General features: G+C 34.0%; 1 protein-coding gene across 1 annotated transcript in view; it reads left to right on the forward strand.

Annotated features, from left to right (window-relative positions):
• Positions 1–24,561, forward strand: part of LOC131068412 (immune-associated nucleotide-binding protein 1) — a 131,212-nt gene extending 106,651 nt beyond the window's left edge. Inside the window, exons 4-6 of the mRNA XM_058003601.2 lie at positions 553–717; positions 850–966; positions 24,137–24,561. Coding sequence (XP_057859584.1) covers positions 553–717; positions 850–966; positions 24,137–24,337 — 483 coding nt within the window. The 3' untranslated portion in view covers positions 24,338–24,561. The remainder of the gene's footprint in view (positions 1–552; positions 718–849; positions 967–24,136) is intronic.
• The last annotated feature ends 213 nt before the right edge of the window (positions 24,562–24,774 follow it).

Here is a 24,774-nt window from a genome sequence, read left to right on the forward strand (position 1 = left end):
TCAAACACATATACAAATTCATTGAAGTTATATATTGACTTATTTAATGTCTTCAGTATAGCACCACCATTGCTTCTAGCATATATATATATTTAATTAAATAATAATATAGATAACATATGTCAAGAAATATCCTTCTAAGGTGCCTATTAAACTTTTGAATGAAAAATGATAATAAAAATAGATGATTCCAAAATGATCTATCTTCACATATTTAATATATATTATAGATTTAATATATATTATAGATTTAATATATATTATAGATTTAATATATAGAACCTAGTTTGATACTAGAAGAATAAATGTTTATTTATCTATTGTATTGAAACATAGTTTCGAACATACTTATTCTTCTTGCTCATAAATTCTTGTCCATAGAATTATATTATAATGAGTATTAACTTTTTTATCACATGAATCTTAATGAATTACATTTACATTTTTTTAATGTCATTAAACCTACTCATCTATTTAGTTAAGACATATATGCTATTAATGAAAATGATTTTTCTGTCTAAATTAATGTTGATATCTATAAATTGCATCCAGGAGGTTCTAAGCCGCTGCAATAAGAGATCAGTCCTATTCAATAATAAGACTACATCAGAAACAAAAAAGGAAGAACAGAGAACTAAATTGATGAACCAAATAGACAATATAATTGCTAAAAACGGAGGCAAGCCTTATTCCAACGAGATGCTACGTCAAGCTCAGGTGTGTATGAACATGACGTAAATATACGTATAATGTAGACATTAAGATTGAATCATTACTTTAATTCATATATGTAGAAATTTTTATATTAATTGGCCTTTGAGATCAACATTTTTTCTCTAATGCGTACAGGAAAATTCAGAGAAGTTTATTAATCGACAGACATGCCATGCTACTTCACAGAAACCATACGCTGAAAAAGAACTAGAAAGGATGAATGCAGAACACATCAAACAACTAAATTCTATGGTAATCTCAATTACTCAATCCCTTTCCAATCTTTTTATCAATCCTACACCATCTGCCTTCAGCATGTATCTATCAATGTACAAGTAGTTTGGTAAATTAGTGCATGGTTTCGAATGACATGGTGTCCAAGGTCAATTTGTCTTGAGTTGGATGTGTAGGTATGTAGTGGTAGTAGCATATTTATTCATGCAAGCCCTAAACGAATTGTGCACACAATTCGGTCCAATTTCATGGAATGTTTGAATTAGCAAAGAAACAAAATAACATTGATAAACATTGAGAATCTCTACCCAACATTCATTACCTAGCCATCAAATCTAAATGGTTTAGACCCTATCATTACATGTAAGCATCCACTTTAATAGTAAAGGTCCAAATGCAAATATTTTTATAGTGGCTTTTTTTTTTAGTTTATGTGGATTATTATGATGCCATTTCATTGGTTTATCATATTTTCATGGTTGCTCAAGTTGCTTGGTATCATAAACTATTAGATGATGTTGTTTGTTACATTGTTATCATAACTTTGGTTGGCCCACTCTTTAGTATATATAGAAAAAAATTAATTGTTTCTATGTGTTTCTTAAATCTATATGTTCTAGGTTCTTTCCATTGTGTGTTGGTTAAGTGGTGGTATTGTTGTTCTGGGTACAAAAGTTCAAACCTCTCCTACTCCATTGTTATCAAGGGCTTATCCCTTTGCTGATCCAATGTGATCACAGGGTTTTGTTGATTCGTAGCTCTAGATCAAAATCATTTCACATTAGGCTAGAGGGCATGTTGTGCCAACATCATCGATCATGTTAAAAATTTTACTAAGAACTTATATAAAGACCCCCCCAAAAAAGTTACATTTTCCATTTCTAGTATCCTATGGATAAATAGTTAAATAGAAGCATGTCCCTTTAGTTTTCCCTATACAAGAATTTAATAGTGATGAAGAGACTCTTACAGAAGAAAAATGATGCAATATTATTAGACTAATAGCTAAATGATTATACTTTGCCTCATAGTTTCCCTTATTTCATTTTTCTTTGGCCATTAATTTCAACACTAATGAGCCTAGATCATCAATCCTTAAAAATATTTAGCGAGTAATTTAGATATATTTATTGGCTAAATCAACTTGAAGTTTGTGATGATTATTTCTTTTAAATAAATTTAATTCCCTTTTAACATTTTTCCATATATTCTCATAGTTAGGTTTAAAATATACATCCCATTATACATATGTTTATATTTTTTTTATGTTCATACCTACTCATAATTTTCAACTAAAAAAAAATTATATTATTTATTTCTTTTCAACTTACTCTAGTTTAATAATTGATCTATAATTTTTGTAATAGGGTGTATGGTTATATGAGTTACAAACTTCTTGTACATTTTTTTGGTTACATGACAATATAGTTGTCTTCCAAATTGTAGGTTTTATATAGTGTTTAGTAGTTCAATGTCTACCTTCATGTCAATCTAATGGGCCAATTATGGTTTTCCTAGTTTTGGCCCATAAGGATTTCTCATTGTGTGATCTTGTCATAGGTTAGGGTTTGTCCTTATGGAATTTTGTGTTTCTTTGTCACCATCATTTGTTCATGTTTTCTTAAACAACATATTTATTTTGATCTTCATGGTGCTCATGTAAGTTTTACAAATATGGGTACACTCTATAACATATTTCCTTATATTTTCTCTAGCCCAATCCATATTTATGCACATGCCAAATTTTCTATTTGTTATGTCAAATTATACCTTTATATTTATTACTAACCACCAATAGCTCACTACCTTTTGAGTTTCTATGCCTAAGTATCTTACTGGCTACTACCCAACATTACTCAATATGAAAAAATATTCACAATGGTCAATTATTTTTCATATTGCTTTCGCATTGTCTATTGTCTTACATTTTCCTACTAATCCTCGGTCATACCCTTACACACTAATTCATTCTAAACCATTATTGACTAACTACTGCTAATTCGTACACAACTCTAAGTATGTTTTAAAAAAAATTCTCTAATACTTAGTACCCTAGCTTATCATCGTTATCACTCACTTATAGTAACCTTAAATGGCTAAATAACATTATCAAATTCCATGTGGCAATTATTTGTTCATGACACAAAAATACTCCCAGTGGCTTCAAATCTCAAATGAATATATATTTTTTCCAACATATTCAATTCATTAAATTTTCCCATTTGTCTTGGTCCATATTAGTTTCTCATAAAATGCACAAACTTTACCCTTCATTATCTAAGTTAATATCCATCTTATATTTAGGTGGCATACCTGAAATTGTGGGTTTGTATCATACATCAAAATGTTAATTCTTGATGACCCTACCTTCATACCCACTTAAAGGAAATTATTAACTTTGTAGTTTTCCCTTAAACATTAGAGGGAATTCATTTTCTCTTCTCGTATGATATATTTGATCTCTCTTTAAAATTGTACTATTTGTTCAACTTAGTCCAATAGCTACTTGCCATTAAGTAATGTACAAATAAATTTAAGTATTTAGTTGTATTGCATATAGGAGCTTTGTGTATCCATTTTACACTTTTATTTGACTCCACCTATAAAGATGTATGTAAATTAGATAATGTACTTATTCTATGAGAGATAATGAATCATCAATTTTGGGAAAATATATTAATAATATCAAATCTTAATATTTTACTGTATTTGTGTGTGCATGTTTGTATTGAGGCAAGCATGCATTCATTGGAAAAGGTTGGTTGTGTTAGTGAGATATTATTGTGTTGAGTCTTCTTCTCAAGAGTGCATATGTGAAGCATGGCATTAGATATGTGGATTCGTTCTTGAAAATATGGAGGATACATTGGAGAGGCTTGATCTTTTAGAAGTGTTCATGAAATATTTATAAGTGCATTACAATCATTTTTTAGTTAATAATGTATGGAGAATAGATTCTTTTGAAGTTTACTTTTCAAAGTAACTGCCCCTTGGTCACTACTAAATTATTTTGTTGTTATTTTGGAAGTACCAAATAAGTCAATCATGCTTGTTGATCTAGCATAGAAGTGTCAACTTCGTAATTTTTTTAATTACTATAATGGTGACAAATATAGACCATTACTTATTCTTACACTCAAAGATGGTAATCTCTTGAGGTCTGCATCTCCCTCAAACCTACACCTATGCCTGGAGTGTTCATTATTGATGACCTTGCCTTCATATCCACTCGAAAGAAATTAATGACTTTGTAATTTTCCCTTGAACGTTAGAGGGAGTTCATTTTCTCTTCTTGTATGATATATTTTATTTCTATTTAAATTTGTACTATTTGTTAAACTTATTCCAATATCTAATTATCATCAAGTAATGTAAAAAAACACAAATTTACATAAGGGTGATATCCTTTCATAATTTCGAAACACTCATAGAAAGCAAGAGTCAGTTTGGTATGTAGAAGAGAAGGAGGTACAGTAATAATTGCAAGATCACTTCACATGCTTTATGGGTGTTTTCTCCCCTATCGAATAGAAGTATTAGAAATTTCTATAGGCTTCTAGTGGTTTCTCACAGAGAGTTCATTGTGAAGAAAGGTATTTGCAAGAATTTACAATTGATAGACATCAATAATAATATGGGGGCAAATCGCAAGAGAACAGAGGCTACCACTATTGATAATGGAAGAACCATTCTTAGGTTTGGGTGGTACTTCAAGCTGCCAAGATGACTGATTTCATGGAGAGAATGCAAGAGAAATGACCCAAACTTACAAGAATTTTCAAGAAGGGTTGGAAAACAAGCACATTGACCATTGGTAGTAGGAAGGTCAAGGTGACTGAAACTATGATCGCTGAGGCTATGAGTCTTCCAATGTACGACATCAAGTTCTATAGGGATAGGAAGATTTCAGACATGGTTGTGAAGAAATTTCTGAAGGATGAGGAGAAGAAAGCCAAATTGGTAAAGGGCAGCCATACTTACTACTCACCAAGGTAATTAAGTTAATTTGGCAAATGGTTTTTCTTGCTATTATTGAATTTATCACTTTAGATGGTATATTTACTAGGGTTTACAACTATCATTTTATCATTCTCAACCACTTTCAGTATAAAGAGAAAATTCCTATTCCATATTATCTTTTATGCGGCCTAAATACTAGGATCAAGGATGCAATATCCAACCCTAATACCAATCCAACAATGCATGAGGGTCTAATGGTGATTTGTATAATCACATCAAGAACACTACCGTCCACCTAAACATTGTTGAGGTTTCTGAGTCAGAAGAGTATTTCGATGAGTTTGATGATGAGGAAGGAAATGGCTATGACACAAAAGTTGAGGTAAAGGATGACCCCCACATTGTTCGGTCAAGCAAGAAAAAGAGAAAAACAAGGCATGAGCTATAGAACAAAGGTTTGGACAAAAGGAAGCAGAGAGGGGAGGATGAGGATAGCTGGTATGAGGAGGATAATGAGACTGATAATGACATGGATACTGAAAGTGAGGAGGTCCAAATCCCCTCGAGCCATAAGTAGAAAAGGAAAACTCCTAAATTTAAGGATGTGAGAACCAAGAATTGATCACCTCTCATGGCTGATTCTAAGGATAAGGGCATGTTGGGGGAGGACATGGTCATGAAAGATGCTCAAAGATCTGATATCAGGGAGGTGGGTCTTGAGGTAAATTTAGAGCTTGCTGGAGACAAGACCCAGGAAGACCATCACCTAGATATCAACCTTTGCATTAATAATAGCATAGATTGCTCCAGCAAGGTGCTCCACTAGATGCAAAAGAAAATTACTAGCATAAAAACGAAGCAAGCCCAAGAAGCCGGAAAAATTGAGACTTTAGAAGCTATAGGTTTGGGTAAATTTAATTCCCTCACAGAATGTCTCAGTGAACTGACCAAAGTTATTAGCAATGCAGAGGAGATCATTAATTCTAACTGAAATAACTTTCTTACATTGGAGAATAGAGTAGGGGCTACTGAAAAAAGACTCAAAGGAGTTGAGAACACGCTCAAGAAGATTGGTGAGCAAAGTCATAAGATCCTTAGGGCCACCTTAGCTAGTATGAAGGCTCTTTTCAATAAGCTTGAGAATGACCATAGAGATAAGGCTTCTGTGGGCATCATTGAGTTGAAGGAAGATACCCCTAATGATAAGGAGATTGGGCTTGGTATAAGAATGTGTGTGAGCATCGGAAAGATGCAAAGCCAAAGAAAGGAAATTGAGGATATCAAGTGGGCGGCTAATAATATGGAGCAACTGGAGCTAAAAGCTGCTAAGATGCTTCATAGATTAACCTAACCTGGGCTCTTTCTCTATCAGTCCTATTTATTTTTGTTAGTTGTCTCTAGTTTGGTGGCTTTTTTGCTCATCAGTTGTCCTTTTCTTAGTTTTTGTCTTTTGTGTTTTGTTGTGCTTTAATGTATATCTTATGTTCTTTGGTTGTAATGGGTTTCAGGGGCCCATCAAAACCTGTTTTCCCTTATTCAAAAAATTAAGATCAGATCATGTGTACACAAGATGACTAGCTCATTCATATCACATATACACCATGATTAGCTCCAGCATATATCACATTGTAATGGTAAAAAATTAAGGTTTCCTCCATTAGAGGTATGAAAACCACTAATTTTTGCTTAGGGATCATTACATTAAAGGAGGGAGGTAAATTTAATGGATCTAGCCACAAATCAACAAGGATAAGGGTTGAGAATTGTATTGGATTTATAGGATTTGATTAGACTACCCTCTTTTAAGTGAAATTATGAAAATTTTGAAATTAGGGTAAATATGTTGGAATTGATGTAAAAACATATCAATAGTAATTTATATAGTTGTCAAATCGAGCCACAAACCTAGATTTGAGGATTGTATGAGTATTCAGATGTGTTCCTAGAAAGAGCTCATGTTTTGTTACTCAAATGGGGGATCGAGATGGAAGTTACTCTGGTCCTCTACACTTTTTGTACTCAAATGGGGGATTGATTCATCATAATGAATAAAGCTAGTTATGAAGATCACAATTCCTTTTCTAGTCCTATACACAATAGTGAAGGGAAATAGGTTGGGAATAAGGGGTTTTCCTTAAGTCAAACCTTGGTTGGAATTATCCATGAAATAGGAAAGAAATATCATTGAATTGCAATAATGGAAATAATTTCCTTTTGAGGGAGATGTTGAATAGTGATTGAAACACAAATTCTATACCTCATTGTGAAGTTTCATTTGTCTCTACATGGAATTAGGGTTTCACAAAGTCTTTAATAACATAGAACATGAATGTCAACTCCAATGCTTGAATCTTGACCTTATCTCTACTCTAATGTGCAATGGTTTCGTTCTTTGCCTCCTTATTCTATTGATTGTGTTTTAAAAGTTGGCAAATGTTTTCATTCAATAATTTCAAAATAGTATTGGTCCTCAAATTTCTTTGATTAATTTGATTCATTGTAAACAAGGTATTAATTAAAAAGTGACTAATTTCATTAGTAGATTTAAACATTTGCATGCCCAAATATCTTATCTCATGCCTAATATGGATGTTAAAATTATTTTTATTTCTAATTTACAAAAGACATTAGAGATAAGTTATTATTTTCTATGTTTAGCTCTTTCACCCAATTGTGTGCAGTGCTTCATAATTATCAGTTTCAACTGAGCCAATTTGAGTCATCCTCTCCAGTGGCTACAATTGATAAGAATGATGATGCTCAATAATATTTCTCAAAGATTCAAAAACCAAACAAAAGATTAATTAAGATCAATAATTCCTCAAGCAATGTTGATGCACAAGTGGTAGCTACAACACCAGGTGTAGTTGCTTTGTCATCTATTTCTAAATCAACACATACTTTTACATCTCTTCTAAATATTTGCACAATGTTATGTTGCAATTGATAAATGCTAATGTTTTGAAACTTCCTCCCTTTAAGCCACATGACCCTTGCAAACCATTTCTTGATTCCCATGATCCCAAAACCTTTTGCCAATATAATTGTCAACCTAGCCATTATATTGAGAAATGTTATAGGTTGAAACATCTTGTCCAAGACCTCATTGATTCTAATAACATATTTGTTGTGGGTGTTAATTATTAAGGAAACATATGAGTTGTGCGCCCTAACCAAAATTTAAAAATCTATACTAATCCTTTGCCTTCTCATTCGACCAACTGCATTGATCCTAGAAACTTATTACCTTCCTTTCCCACCAATATTTTTGTGCCTAGAAATCATACTACCATGAATCTTCATAATACTTATATTGAGGCCAACAATGTTGTTAACCTTATTGAAAAACCAAAACTAAAACCCAAACCTAAGTTTGAACTTTGTGTTACTTTCAATCCTAGGGAGACTATTAAGGCACATGATGGACCCCTTTACATTTTAGCAAAGATTAAAGGAAAATTAGCTCATGTATTCTTGTTGAGCCTATGTGTATGGTGAATGTTATAACTAAAGAACATCTCTTTACAAGATAAATTCATCAAGCCTCTTAAGACAAATCTGATGTAATGATTAAGACTTATAATTGTTTTACTTGTCCTACCCATGGTTCGATTATCCTTCTTGTTGAAGTTGGTAAAAAGTGTTGATATGTTAAGTTTGTCATTATCCCAACCTATGACCAATTCCAAGTAATACTAGGACTTCCTTAGCTTACTTGCATGAAATCTATTGCTTCCCCTATTTATAAGTGATTGAAGCTCCCTCATAATGGATAAATTATCATGATCAGTCATAGTCTCTTTAAGTCTATAGTGAGTCATAAAAACTTTGAGTTTGAATCCTTTTGGCCTCAAATACCTAAACTATTTCCAATTTGAGCAAGCGTATGAATGTCCCACCTCCTCATCCTAAACTTGGACTCCTCTCTACACCTTCCACTCCTCTTATTTATGATTCATCTCCACCTCCTATTTTATACAAAGGTCTAGCATCATCTATTCCTCCACCTAGTCACATTCATTTTGTTTCCCCTTCTAAAAGGGAAGAAAACAATCGATGTTGGTTGATCCCAAACCTTCTCAAATTTTAATCTGAACCAAATAAAAACATAATGCTCATGATCAATTCCAAAGATGTTATGTTAAGGCCTATGAACTTGATTCCCATACCATTTCCTCCCTTAAGACACCTACCAATGCTTTGATCCCATTTGACAAAACCATAAGTATCCTAAAGGAGGAGGAAAATATTAGGAAAATCAAATATTCTAAGCATGATAATTATTGTTTTCGCATTAAGGATCGTATTATGATTAATCTAGATGATTATATGGATAATAATGTTTATAATACTCACAATTTTGATGCAAATGATATAAAAAATTCAAATGATCCTGATGATATGAACAGGGCTATTAAAATAAATTATGAGTTATCTTTGATATTTTCCAAAGCATTAACCCTAGCTCCTAGGACAAACAAAGTGACACATCATTAGAGCATGGTCTATGTTTAGAACTAGTAGTATCTTCATCTACCATACTTGATATTGCTACTTTTACTCTTGTCTACATTCTCTAAATGATTTTAAGAAAGATTGTGGGGTCAATGATTTTCTCTACTAGCTTCATTTGTTCCATGGATCCTCTCTTGTATTTTTTCTTGTTCATAATGTGCTTCCCTTTAGATGTTCTCCTTGCTTCTATGTTATGTTCTCTATTGTGAGATTCTTCTTTTTTATCTCAATTCTTTTATTTTTCATGCATGTTCTCTTTGTTACTTTTGTTGTCTACTTGGGGATGATGCAAGGCATTTAGATCTCTTTTTGATCTCTTCCATGTTGACCCAAATAGACATTGGTTTGTGATCCTATGTTCTCTTCTTCCGTTGGGCTTATAGTTCTACTACCTTTGGGGGATTAGGTTAACTCAATGCAAATTTATACTTGATATACATGGATTATCACATGCATATATTGACCTTTGAGTGAGTAGATCCCTTTTGTGATCTTTTTGTCATGTGCTTTATTTCCCTTAATTTTGTCCTTTTCTAGGGGTATATCATAGTGGAAACATGCTTGTCTTTTGGATGAATACATTCTACCTTAAAGTAGTTGCTCCAAGTGAGGTATATGTAATCACTTTAATATGGGGGCATACACTCCACTCTTCGTTACAGTTTATGCACACACTACAAATCATTTTTTATAGGTATTTCTTTTAGGTTACTCAACAAACTATGACTTTTTCTTTGTAATCTTTGTTTGGCATATATCCTTGGATACAATGCTTTCCTTGGTTATCCTTTTCGCCATTTCTTTGGAAAATTTTCTTGGATAGAATGCTTTCCTTGGTTATCCTTAGGGTGAATTGGCTAGCATAACATAATTTTTAACCTTACTATGCTAGCACAGTCATGTTTGATCTCTCTCTCTCTCTCTCACTCAAAGACTTGGTGATCCTTGTCTCTTTGACCTTAATGAAATTTTCTTATGTTTCAATCTCCTTTATCATAGGTATGAATGCAGATTCATGCTCCCACTAAAGTGGGAGCTAAATATACTCTCACGAAGTTGCACCCTTGTGTAAATTCATGCTTATGCGGGCCCCATTTTAGCGTTCCTAGTCTTATGTGCTTAATATGCTTGGTCCAACCTAATTCAATATATTTTTTTGGCTTCCTTTCCTTATTTAGGACCTTGGGTCATAATTTGGGCTTGCTTTGGAGGAATCATGGTGACTAGGTTGCCCCTCTCCCCTTAGTTAGGCCACAAATTGAAATCACACAACGGTCAGCCTGATTTAGCAAGAAATGTTTTGTAGTATTGGTATGCTTTATGTTTTGTTTCTTGAAGTGCTTGGGAGAGGTTTTAAGCATGGTATCATTTCTCAGTTTGAAATCTTTTCAAAATTCGTCAATTAAAAGGATGAATCTCTCTCTCCATTCCATTTCAAGAGCAAGAGATCGAGCATTAATGCATTGAATACTATGAGTTTGTGAAAAATCTATGCATTTGTGATAACATCCATGATCTTCTCTTTCTAGGTCAACTACAAGTCAAGATCAAGAATCTTTATGAGAATTTTGACCAAAATTTTTTTATGAAGGTATGAGAATTTCAAATTAAGTTCTATCCTCTGCTACATGTCCAATAGCATGCTTTGAACTTCAATTCCAATTTGATTCAATTTCAAGGTTAATACCTAAACTTGGGTTTCGATTAAGAGAACCCCTTTCTCCCCAACAATTTCCTCTCTTTTTTGTGTGCAAGAATAGGTGTTAAAGCTATGGAAAGAGGTGCAAAATCATCACACAAATATCTACAATATACAATTTGTTGGAGTCAAAATTGACAAGAGTAGGTTGAGCTTAGCAGCTGAGCCCTAGGAGCAGATCAAGTTGGGAAACTAAATCTCTACACTATAGGTTAGTTAGAGCCTTTACTTCCACATACTTTTTCTAGAATTGGCTTATCATTTTGTTACAATCTTATGCACATAGAAAAGGGTAAATTATTCATCTTTCTTTAGCTATCATTTGCATAGTCACATTTGAACTCCACAACAAAGGACCATTGCTTCCAATTTTTTAATGAATCCTTTTGAGCCTAGGGGATCATCTTCTTTCCAATGTAATCAAAGCAAAAGTAGGCCTAGTGTCCTAATTTGCATACATTAAGCTAGTGAAACCTATTTTGCAATATTACACTATATAATACCCATCTTGGCCTCATTTAAAACCTGGTAAAGAGAGAAATTCAAACAAATTAGAAGCAACCCCATAAATTTGGAGCTATCCCCCTTTTGACCATCCACATATGGACTTGAGGTCATAGGAGAATCCTTCACCCAAGGACTTCCTATAGATCCAATTCCAAATGGATTGAATTCACATATAGTTCCCCTCACTAGGTCTCACAAACTTTAAGGACCTACATACATGTTCTCCATAATCAAAGTTTTATTAATTAATAACACATTAATTGTTGGTAGATAATAACTCAGTTCATACTTTACCATTTCACATACTCTAATAGTTCCTTAATGAATGCACATTCAATTAACCAAAACTGAGCCATGGGAAATAATATTTTAGACAATAGTATTACTAAATTTGGTGATGCTTGATGAAGAAAGAACTGGTATCTATATAAGTTTCACTTAGGGTATCCCCTTTAATGCAATTATAAGGTTCTAGACAATGTCATAATTGTTTAACCATTCTATTTTAACTTCTTGATTTTTTAATTTCAATTAACACAAATAAATAGAACCTTATACACATATTAGGTACAGCTTGCTCCACCATCCAAACCTCTATAAGCCATTTTTTAAGGGTATAGGTGGCAGACAATTCCCTGTCTACCATCCCTTATCGAAATAGTCTTCATCCTTTCATTTTATTCTTTCACACTTATATTTGGTTTCTTATATGATGCTTGTTGGTCGTAGAACAGATGTGGTAGGAACTTGGGAGCAAGGAGTATTTAGGGAAATAGTTTGTTGGCAGAATGAAGTCATCCTGGATGCTAATGGAAGAGACTATTCCTGTCTTTACTTGACAAAGATGGACGATGGACTTCCACCTCCTTTAATGGAGAAAGGAAAGATCTATAAAATTTTGTTCTCCTAGTGAAATAATCTCTTCTCAATATATATACTTATACGAATTTGTTTCCCTTTTGTTTTATTTTTAAATAGCATTAAGGTAGGTATAGAGAGAGATATTTATTGGTTTTCTAGTATTCGTTGACATTTGTATAACTTAATTTTAGTCCATATGCACAAGATAGGTATATAATCCTAAGAAACATCTATAGTATAAAATAAAATTTCCTCTGTTGTACATATATTTTTTTTATATTTATATAGTACTGTATATATGTATCCATTTTTTTTTTTTTGATAAAAGTTGATAAGACCACTGAAATATATTAATAAAAAAAAAAATTTTACATGTGTCTGGTTCAAAGAGCACTGAAGGCAAAGAACCAGTAAGAAAACCCTTCAGTAATGCTCAAGAAAACATAAGCCTATCTACCCATTTACAAAAAGCCCAGAGGCCCCAAGAAAACCTTCCCAATTATATAACCAGCTACATTAGATATAAAGGAAGCTTCCTTAAGAGGCATACAGAAGAGAACCTATGAGAATGAAGCATCCCTCAAAAGTGCACCAATCCCAGACAAATCAAAATTGGATCAACCCTGTCTAAGAAGCACAAGTCTCCAACCCTTTCATTAGAATGAAACCAACAACCAAAAGAGAGTCTATGATAAGTGAACCTGCCAAAACAAATATTGTGAGCAAACATAGAATATCCAGATAAGGAGAAGGGAAGGATGCTGAAGACCTCGAGGAACCAGAATAAGACCAAGCCATAGAGTAATCAACAACAACAACCAAAAAAGCAGTAGAAGGATGTGAGCCCATCTCAAACACCAGTCTATCTGCATTTTCCAATTTATCAAGGACAACCACCAACCACGAATTTTAACAAATCCTCTCCAAATAAAACAAAGCATCATTCTCAAGGAATACCAATACCAAAGAAACAATGAATACAAGAAGAACATCGGCCATCCATAGATATATACAAAAGAAATGGAAACAACCAACCCCAAGCCATGAAGACTCATCAAAAGAATGATAACCCACTCCAAATCATGGTAAACACGCAACTCACAAGAGGAGTGAGCAACCATAATGAGCAGAGAACAACAAAAGATCAAAGGATGACAATCAACCAATGATGAGGCGAAATCATAAATCAAAAGCTCGTCCCCCACTCATTACCAGAGCACCAAACAAAAATTGCCAACACATCAACACATAACGTGAAAGTGACCAAAGAGAAGCCGAGAAATTATACAAAAACCATCCAACTCAGAGACATGATTACTAGTTCACATTACCAAACTGTAAAAAGAGTCGTAATAACAATATGCTCCCAAACCTCCCACCAACCTAAAAATTTGAAATAATCAATTTGTACCCAGACAAAACCATAGACATCCCAAAAAAAGAGCATAAATTAATAATGCCAATCAAAAGAATGGTTCGAGCTAATATTTCCATACAGCCACCAAAATCGCATAAACCCAACACAGGGCCAAATTTATCCAAATCACAATGCCAATGCAAAAAAAGGAAAGATACAGATCAAGCAAGAGTAGCCTCTTCATCCTCCATGCTCCATGAGGAGAAACTTACCGAATATATCAACAACAAGGATGTTGCCATAAGGCAAGACAACACCCACCCTACTGACATATGTGAAAGAAAAACCACACCCAACAAGGAGTATGAAGAAGACTAAAACGCAAGGTCCGACTCTCTGTAAGAAAAGGCCAAAATCTGAAAGATATAAATCAAGAAAGTGCAACCACCACATCCTCCAGGCTCCATGAGGAGATTCTTACCAAATATATCAACAACAAAGATGTTGTCATAAGGCAAGGCAAAACCCTCCCTGCTGACATATGCGAAACAAAAATGACATCCAGCAAGGAATATGAGGAAGGCTACAAAGAAAAACCCAAATCTCTTTAAGAAAGACACCTAATGCAAGAGGCTGGACTATTCGAAGGGAGAACCTCTAAGAACTCAGCACCCTCAGCAACAACCCTATTGACCAAAAAATCTGCAATAACATTAATCTCCCTATAACAATGGGATATAGTGAAGGTAGAAAAACACTCAACTACACAAGAATACGCTCTAACAAGTAGTGTAGATGCCAAGAGATACATTTCTTAGCAGAGACTACCTCAAAAACCAACATTGAGTCCCCTTCAATGACAATGTCTTTAATATTCAAAGAGATGGCAAGATCAAGACTAAAAGATAACACCTGAAATTCTGCTACATTATTAGAACTCACACCAACATATTTTCCCATAGGTTTAATAATCTTAGAAGTATGATAAAAAATCACTACTCTAATTCTAGATTTCCTTGGATTACCCTTAGAAGCTCCATCAAAGTTTAATTTGAAGGAGAATTGGGGGGAGGTCTCCATTTGGCCATCTTACATTTGATAAGAGGAGATAATCCAACTATTAAAGCCCCATGAGAAGGCATCACACTAAATGAGCACCACTTCTAGGTTACCCAGTTATCCTAGTGAGGAAAAAACCTAAGATGATCCAAATTTGTATAGGTGTAAGAAAGCACCACCTTAGAAATGGAGGATCGGATCTTGTCAAGAACTTCTTCAAGTGAGGCTAATTTATGTTTAAAAATCCTGGCATTCCTTTCCAGCCAGATGCTCCAAACCACAATAGAAGGTGCCACAATCTAGAGAGATGAATAAAAAGAGGATGAGTACAACAAGGGCCAAGCCATGAAATGTGACCATAAATTAGGGCTAACAGCAGAAGACCAGCCAAGCATTCCAAACAACCAATACCAACAATCCAGAGCAAAAGGACAAAGAAGAAAAATATCATCCATGGTTTCCATACAATGTCCACAAAAAACACAAGGGAAAACCACAATAATCCTAAGCTTATCCAATCTCATCCTAGTGAGAACTCTATCCTGAACTACCAACCAAGAAAAAGACCCTGCTTTAGGAAGGCAAGACAAGTACCAAAAATGCTTAGCAGGCCAAGAAGAGAAGGATGAGGAAGTCTGAGACAAATAATTATACCCCTCCTTTATAGAATAAGAGCCTAAGGCACTCTTAGTCCAAACCAAATTATCCTCTTTATCTTGAAACATAGGGGATTTTTTCTGGAGCTCTGCCTCAAAAGAAACTTTGAGATCATTATCAATGGGCAGAGGAGGGATATCCTTCCATCTAGCTATAAATAGGAACTTGCAAAATCAATATCAACATAATCTGCAACAAAAAATCCCCAAAGATCTGATAGGATATCAGACAAAGGGGACCAGTCTTGAATGCATGAAAATACAGGATGCCCGTTCCAAACTTCATCCCCAAACCGAGCCTTTTTCCCATTATGGACAACTCAAGAAAGGTGCGGAAAAATAACCGATCTGCAAGAAACTAGAAAGTTCCAAAATGTAGAACCCTTTGGAAGAGATGCCACCGTAATTATCCATTCTCTAGGGGCTCCCCTTAAATACTTAGAAACCATAATGGAATCCCATTTACTCAAAGGGTCCGCATACAGTTTCCACACCAGTTTATCTCCCAAAGATTTATTCAGAGCTACTAAATCATGGATATCCACTCCTCCAAGATCTTTAGGATGAAAAACTTTATCCCATGCTAGAAGAGAAAACTTCTTCTTGCCCCCACTGTTATCATTCCAAAGAAAGGACCTTAAGGATACCTTAAGATCCTAAACAAATTTTGGGGGAGCCTTCAAAATAGACATCAAATATGTAGGGATGGTATTAAGAACCGATTTAATTAAAAGAATATTGCCAGCCAACATGAGTGACTTATGATTCGAGTAAGAAATTATGGATGAATTCGTATGAACCACTTTATCCCAAAAGGAGACCTTATCCAAGACAATGAAAAAATGAATGCCTAAATACTTACAAGGAAAGGACCTCACTTGGAAACCCCAAAATTGAGTCACTCTATTCCTAACCAAGGGGGAGACATTCAAAAAGAAAACCTTAGACTTCAACTCATTAACTTTCTAACTAGAAAAAGAAGAGTATTCAGAAATAAATTTCTTTATAATTCTAGCTTCTTTCAAAGAGGTAACACCAAACAAAAGGGTATCATCCACAAAAAGGAAGTGGGATTGTGAAGAAGGATACCCATCAATTTTGATGCCTGACCACAGGCTAGATGTTGTAGCATTAGAAATGGCCCTACTTAATTCCTCTACCAAAAGTATAAACAGAAATGGAGAAAGAGGATCTCCTTGCCTAACCCCTCGAGAGGAAGAATAAAACCCTGAAGGAGAGCCATTAATCAATACCGAGAAATGAGCATACAATATGCAATAAAACACCCATTTAATCCAGCAATGCGTAAACTCGAGGCGATTGAGGATAGCAACAAGGGACTACTAGTTAACACGATCATAAGCTTTAAGCATGTCTAGTTTAAGAATCATAGTTGGAGTATTTTGACACGAAATGGAGTGCACAATATCATGAGCTACAATCTCACCTTCTGAGGTTTCCCTACCAGGCACAAAGCCACCTTGCTCCATGGAAACTATCCTGGGAAGGAGCCTAGCTAGCGTAACTGAAATTGCCTTCGTAAAAATCTTATATAAAGTAGTACAAAGGGCAATAGGATGAAAATCAGCAAAGGAGCTAGGATTATCCACTTTCAAAATAATAGCAATTAGGTTAGCATTAAGTTCTTTCAAAATCATTCTATTCCTCCAAGACTCTTCCAAGGCTAGCAGGCCATCCTTCCCCACAAAATCCCAACACTTCTAAAAGAATAAAGCCGTAAAACCATCTAGACCCGGAGCCTTTTCCAGGTGCATGGAAAAGACTAACCCTTGTAGCTCCTCCAAAGAGAAGCGAGCCATAAGCATCTTATTATCCTCCTGACTCACTAGAGGGGGGACCAAATTAAGAAAAGCATTGTCTAAGGATACAGGCTTAGCTGAAAGCAAAGATTTAAAATACCTAACAACTTTAGAGGCAATATCATCCTCATCTAGCAAACTCCTCCCATTAGAATCAATAATACACAAGATTCTATTGCGTTGCCCTTTAAGCTTAGTAGAAGAATGCAAGAATTTGGTGTTTCTATCACCCTCTGATAACCAAAAATCCCTATACTTCTGCCTCCAATAAGATTCTTCCCTCACTAAGACCTCACCCAATTAAAAGTTCAAGAATTTAATCCTATCATAGGTCACAGAGGACATACTTGAACTAAGAATACTCTTATTAACCTGCTCTATTTCTTCCTAAATCCTATCCTTTTCACCAAAAAATATTCTTAAAGTGTAAAGAATTCCAAATTCTAATCTTATTTTTTAAATAAGCCAATTTCTTAACAATATGATATATCCTTGATCCAGAAATATGTGGAGCAAACAACCAGCATTGTTTTAACAAAGGCAAAAAAATTGATCCCTAAACAACATTGGTTCAAACTTGAAAGGAAGTTTCCTAGGAGCCCTATCCTCAAGAAGAGAAAACATTATAGGAAAATGATCCGACCCGGTGAAGAGGAGAACTGAGGAAACAAAATCCTAACTAGAATTAAACCAATTTTCAAATACCAAAAACCGATCCAGTCTTTCAGCAATTTGACAGAAATCTCTCTGCATGTTGGTCAATGTGAAAGGACCATTGAGAGGTTTACAATCTACCAAGTTCAAGTTACTAATAAAGTGACAAAAATCTGAAATAATATGCTTATTAGGAATGATCCCCCCAGCCTTCTCATCTAGACAAGAAATATCATTAAAATCACCCCAAAAAATCAAGAAGGCATCCAGCAAAGGAGAAGCCACAAAAGATAAGTTCTCCCAGATTCTCCTTTTTTCCAATACCCCAACAAGGCCATATACATATAAAAGCCAAAATTTAAAATTTGATACCCTACTCTTAACAAGTCCAAGTATCTAATTGGATTAGGAGGCAACCAAAGAGAACTCCACACTAGAATCTTTCCAAAGGAAAGCAAGTCCACCTGAAGCCCCTAACGAGGATGAAGCACAATATTTCCAAGAATTTGTAGATGATAAATTTAACTTAGTTTCTTGCACCATCACAATATCGCACTTCATTAAGTCCAATTGAGACTTAATCAAGTGTCTTTTGTTAGGGGCATTTAAGCCCCTAACATTCCAAGACATAATTTTCATTAACCTAGAGGGGAGGCTTTAGCTCCCCTCTTTTCATAAAAAGAATCCTGAATGACCTTTCCCTCAATCAACACCTTATGAAGACTCCTTTTAGAGGCCAAGGCTCTTGTAACCGGTGGGTTAAAAGGATTTTTTGACCACTTCTTTTTGGAAGACTCCAAAGAAGAAAGTAGGGTTTATTGAATGCTCGCATCAATTTCCAGCTGAGTCTTAACATGCTTAGGCTTCTGGTCCCTCTTACCAGGAGTAGTAAAAGGAGAAGAAGGAGAAAGGGGGGACTAAATCAAGGGTAAACCATTGAACCCAAGAGGTGCAGTATCAATGAATTCCTTATCCTTACCTTGATCCAAATCGCCAAGTTCAATGGAATCCAAAGGAACCTCAAGAACCGATGAAACCAGTGCCCTCTTTGAATTAAGATGTTCAAAAGAGTTATTTGTAGGGAAAGTTGCTAAGTCATTCTCTAATTTGCCTAAGTCAGTTGAAACCAAAGTAATTACTCTATCAACTAAAATAGAGTTTAGAGCAATATTACTATTGTTAACAATATCTTGCACCTGAGAAATAAGATGGTCATCTAGAACAATAATATAATTATCAACCTCTAGGGGGTGCTCACCAATCTTCTTACTAGACAAAGGAGTATCCTTCGCAACCCTCTTATCTTTCTCCAAACCCCTAGAATGCAAAGAAAAATTACCAGCATTCAACAAACAATTGATAGTACCCACATCTACACCAAAAACCTTATCAAAGCCCTCAATAGGAGAAGGAACAGAGCAATTAGGTAAATTTGAAATAAACCCAGATGAGACATTTTTATCCAAAGGAGGAATAATAGAAGCAATATGAGACTCTTTAGCCCCTTCTTGAACCTTATTCCAAGAGAAAAATTCAATGTTTTTATCAATTGAGGAATCAATGGCTCTTGAAACAAATTTAATCTTCTTCATATCAAAAAACAAAGGTGAATTTATAACAATAGAAGTGTGACCAAACTCCACCAAGTCCCTAATAAGACCTTGACGCCAAATACTAGACGAGGACCAAATATTACAAGTTCTAGGAGGAGAAACATTCACAACAAGTAAGAAACAAATTTTGACCATAAAAAAACCCTCAAAAAATGAATGTGACAACAAAAATTTGCCAAAAGAGTCCCATATCCTTTTTAAAATATTAGATTCAACAAATTCGGAAGGCAACATAGGGAGTTTAAACCAGGAAGGGACCTATTTAGAAGAAACCTCAAAGGGTTCAAAAAAAGGTTTTCAAGTTTCCACAAAAATCAAGTTTTTTTAAAGCCAAAAAAATGGAACACTCAAAGCCTTATCCCTAGCTTCAGCAGAGTCAAACACAACAATAAAAGAATTTGCGAATAAAAATTGAAAGTACAGGGTACCATACTAGTGTGCATGAATCTTACATTGGAGCTTTGAAAGAGGAATGGAATCACCCCAAACCTGAATAATAACTACCAAATCCTAAAGATCGCAAGCCTTCTTTCCCAAAACAATATCAGAGGCGTCAATCAAGGGTTTCAGAATTCAAACAGAGCGTGGTTGCAACGATAGTTCAGGGTTCGGCAGAGGGTGAGAAGATTCCCCCAAAGTTGGTTTTGGCGATGGAACACCCAATTTTACCTTATTCACCATTTCCTATTGTGCCTTAGTTTCAGGTTGGGAAGCCCTAGCATTTGCAATCCATTTGCCTACTAGCTGAACACCCAGAGCCTTGGAGCCCATTTATTGGCCCCGCTCCCTGCGCTGATGAAAAAACCCCCAAAAATAAGCAGAGGAAGGGAAATCGCAACATTCTTGCCTGAAATGTTTACCCCAAGACAAACCATCAATACCATCAGAAGCATCAGAACGAGGAAGGCCAGAGGAAACCACAGAAGAAACCACATGTCTGACTGCCATATCCACCCACTTCTCACCTCGAAATACCCATTGAGGCACATGATAAGAATTACAGCCAAATGGATCCTTCAGTGGAAGCGGGTTCATCACCGCTTCATCACCCCACAACCTATTCTCCAGCATGACGCACAAAAAAACCTAAATTCTCTCCATCAAAAATTCACTTCTTTACTCATGTATCATTTATTATTAATACTGTTATACCTAAACAATATAATAAGATATTTATCAATGTGTAGATAATTTATATCATATATAATTATTATATGATTATTATGTGGCATTCTAAGGCATACTACCTCTTCTCAAATGGTTATTACATAAAGATGTGTATTTTTTATTTATCATGATACCACAAATTTTTAGAAGCATAGGAAAATATATGGTTAAGGAAAAAATTATATATGTTTGATTTCAAATCTGACTCATATTTATATACTAAAATCATCTTTGTTTAAACCACAATGTTAATGGAGATAATAGAAAAATAACAATGCATACTAATACTAGTATGTACAATGAAGCATTCTTTTTGTTTGGATATACAACAATAGTATTGTGTCCTTAGCACAATAAAGGGTATTAAACCTTCATCTCAATGATATTTTACATTGAAAGCACTCCAAAATAACAACTTTGAATGATGTGAAGACTATCATATCCTGCTTGTAGATAACATTAGCAACTTTAGTGGTAGCACACTAAAGAGAAGAAACTTGTTCTTACTATGAGTGGAATCTTCTTTGTTAATAACAATAGAAAACAAAACTTATTACAATTCCTAATCCTTATTGACAAGGGAAATTTCAAGTTACAATGTTTCTTTCGTTATTATATATTAATTTTCAACATCTTGCAGCTTCAATGTAACAAAATTTGGATAAAAATCTCAGGAAGGATACTAGATAAATCCAAAGTAGACATGCTAATGGGTCAATAACAACTAGAATATTTTTTATTCACTTAACCATAATGGCATCATAAAGCCTCAAGGATATCTAGGATAGATATGGAATTCATATACACCTCAAAAAGACTAAGATAGAGATAGAAATTATCTTATAGGAGATGTTGGAGTCTTGGGTATGCATTAGGTGCTTTGTGTTGCTTCTTTGTCCCTTCTAATCCTTTTCAGGTGCTTTTGGTGGTGGGTTTGATTATGGTTGGAATATGTCTTACTAGAGTGGTGGATCTGACTCCTTTTTTCCTCATTTTTCCTCCTAAGCTTCCTTTAGAGGTGGAATTTTCTATTTGTTGAGGCTAGGTCCCTTCCTTTACATTGGTTTGAGGCTTCTATGGCCTTCCCAATTCTTTATGTTTCAGGTTCATCTTTATGCATATTTTCTCCTATCCGTTAAATGGTGTTTCTAATGGTTTTCTTTATGCTTAGTCCAATGGATGTGGACTCCTTATGGTTTTAAGTTAATTATGATCCTACTATGGTGGCTTTATTTGCTAATTTTGTAGGGGTTTCTACTCAGATTTGGTGGTGTTTGGCCATATCTATTTTTTTTATTAAAGGACAACATGAGAGGGTTTCCTATCTTAGATTATCATGTATCCTCCTTCTCCTCTTGGTTTGAATGAAAAATTTATTCCTCTTTTTCTATCATAGCATCTATTTCCTTTTTCTTCTACTCTCAAACAAAATTTTGTATTCTTCTTTGTTGTTTTTGTGCTCTTTTTTGTCCCATTTCTTATCTAACAATATATTATTTATAGGTGATTCTATTGGTAAGAGGTTTTGGAGTCCCTATAAAAAAATCACTGGATACAAAAATGTAGGATTAAGTTCAAGGTTGGGACCCTTGACTCCCACTAGTTCGTTGGTCTAGTCATTAGATTTTGTTAAAATGCATTTGGTCCATTTTGGTTTTGGTAGTCTCACTACTTGTGAGATCTCTCATTTCTACGTAACTGGCTAACAAGTTAATGGTTCAGAGTCTATCTCAATTTACCTAATGAGAACTAAATTAATAGGATAAATTGAGCAAAACTAGCCTAGGCTAATTAAATATAAATGATCAAAGTAACAAAAAATTTACATGGCTCTTTGATCAAAGTTTGTGTTACTTTTTTGGAACATATAATATTTCTCCCTTATATTATGGTTTGTATTAGACGGGATGCCTTACAACTTGTGTTGTATCTATTATTTAGTACAAGATAATTTCACATATCTAAGACATGTTCATAGTAATGGACAAGTCAACTTACATTAGATTCATCACAATCCATAAAGGGATTATATTCTTCTACTCACCTTGTCTAACAAAATGTCATTTTCCTCTTTTGATACATGTAAGGCAATTCATATAACAACTACCTTGGACATATTATCATTTCATCATAATGAGATGATTTTTTTGGGTCAACCATTCAAATATGCATATAAAATATTAAAATAGAAGGATAGGGCCTTAATGATTAATCCCACGATAGTCCATCCCACTTTTTGGCCTCACTAGACACCTTTAATTTCTATCAACTATAGAGAAAACAAAAATAAAATAATTATTTCTATAAATGTTTTTTAGATTTTTATATTATTTATTAATGAAAGATATTATTCAATAATGCATAACGTTCCCTACAATTTTTTTAAAATTTTTTATTAAAATTCGATCATTAAATTATTATCTAGTGCCTAGATATTTTTTACTAATTTATTATTTAATTTCTAGTTATCACTAACTAAAATTATAGGTCTATATTATTCCATAAACACATTTTTCTTATAATATTTAATAAAATTCAACCATTATTTTTTATTAAAACAAGGACATCTGTTCCAGTGAATTGTTTGAGATTTTATAATATTTATTATTTTCTTAGAAATTCTAATATAGATCATTCTTTTATAATTGACCTACATACTTAGAATATGAAATTTTTGAATGACTTCATTTGATATCCTAAAAAATGATGGTAAATTGTTTTTTTGTATCATCATTTTGATATGTGTAGAAGAGACTATTGAGAGATTGGTTTAACCTTAAGGGGTTTGATCTATCTCCATCAATCAAATCGTTCTACACAAAACCTTGTGTCGTTTACAAAATTATTTTTTCAAAGAAATGTGAATCCCAATGCCCCATTAGTTGGACAACATTTGTGAATTTAGTATGTCAAAAATGTTTTACAATTTTTATTACATTAAGTTTAAACATGTTTTCTCTTGTTTTCTAATTTTTTACAATGAAATATGATTTTAAAATATTTCTTACTCATACTTAAAAATAAATGTTTTATTGTCTATAAATACTACCACATAACATGAAATTCTTGAGTTTTTCTAGCCTAAGATGAGAAGGTAAATGGGAGTGATCAATAAATCCATAAATGTGTACAAAAGAACAAGTACGATTTATTAGATTTATTACACCTATTAGAGCAGCAAATCAAAATGTGTTAGTATTAATTACTTTCTAACGCTTTAGTGGGGCATTCATGGCTTCAGTATTTAGATGATATTCAGACTTGCTAGTTAAGTCATTGCAATTTTGCCTCACCATTTTTACGTTATATTATGTTACTAGGTAGAAGAGAAGATGAAATCATCAGTAAAACTCCTTCAGGAGGAACTGGCTTGTGAGAAGCAAGCACGAAGAGAAGCTCAGGAAACAGCGGAAAAAGCAATAAAATTTTCAGAGGAACTAACGAGGGCTCAAATGATGTCTCAAAGCAATAGAAATAGAAGCTTTCCTCCTAGGAATCGATATTATTGTCCATTTCTGTGAGTGAAACAGAAAGTAATATAGTCTTTATGCGCAAATCTAAATGTACTATCAAAAACACAGATTGTCTTTGCATTTGTTTATCTTGACTTCCGACATAAATAGTGAGAAGTGTCTTATAGAGTAAAATATGGATTTTACTTCTCTGAAACATATTAAAACTTTCGATTACTATTATAAGAATAAGAATAAAACGTGTCTACTCACGTAGCCTGGAGTTTGTATGAGCCTGAAGTTTCCATCTGTTATTCCTCTCTGTTCAAGTTTATATATATTATCGTGCATATTTTTACCTTTTGCTCTTGAGTAAACTAGGTTTTGTATTTTTAATCGTAGGAATTTTTTGTCATAAATTTTGTTTGGGGTGTTAAACTATATACATGTAATTACCTACTTCATCTATATCATCTATATGTTTTATAATAATATTTTTTAAATTG

Source organism: Cryptomeria japonica, chromosome 3, assembly GCF_030272615.1.
Source record: "Cryptomeria japonica chromosome 3, Sugi_1.0, whole genome shotgun sequence".
In the NCBI taxonomy this organism is placed as follows: Eukaryota; Viridiplantae; Streptophyta; class Pinopsida; order Cupressales; family Cupressaceae; genus Cryptomeria; species Cryptomeria japonica.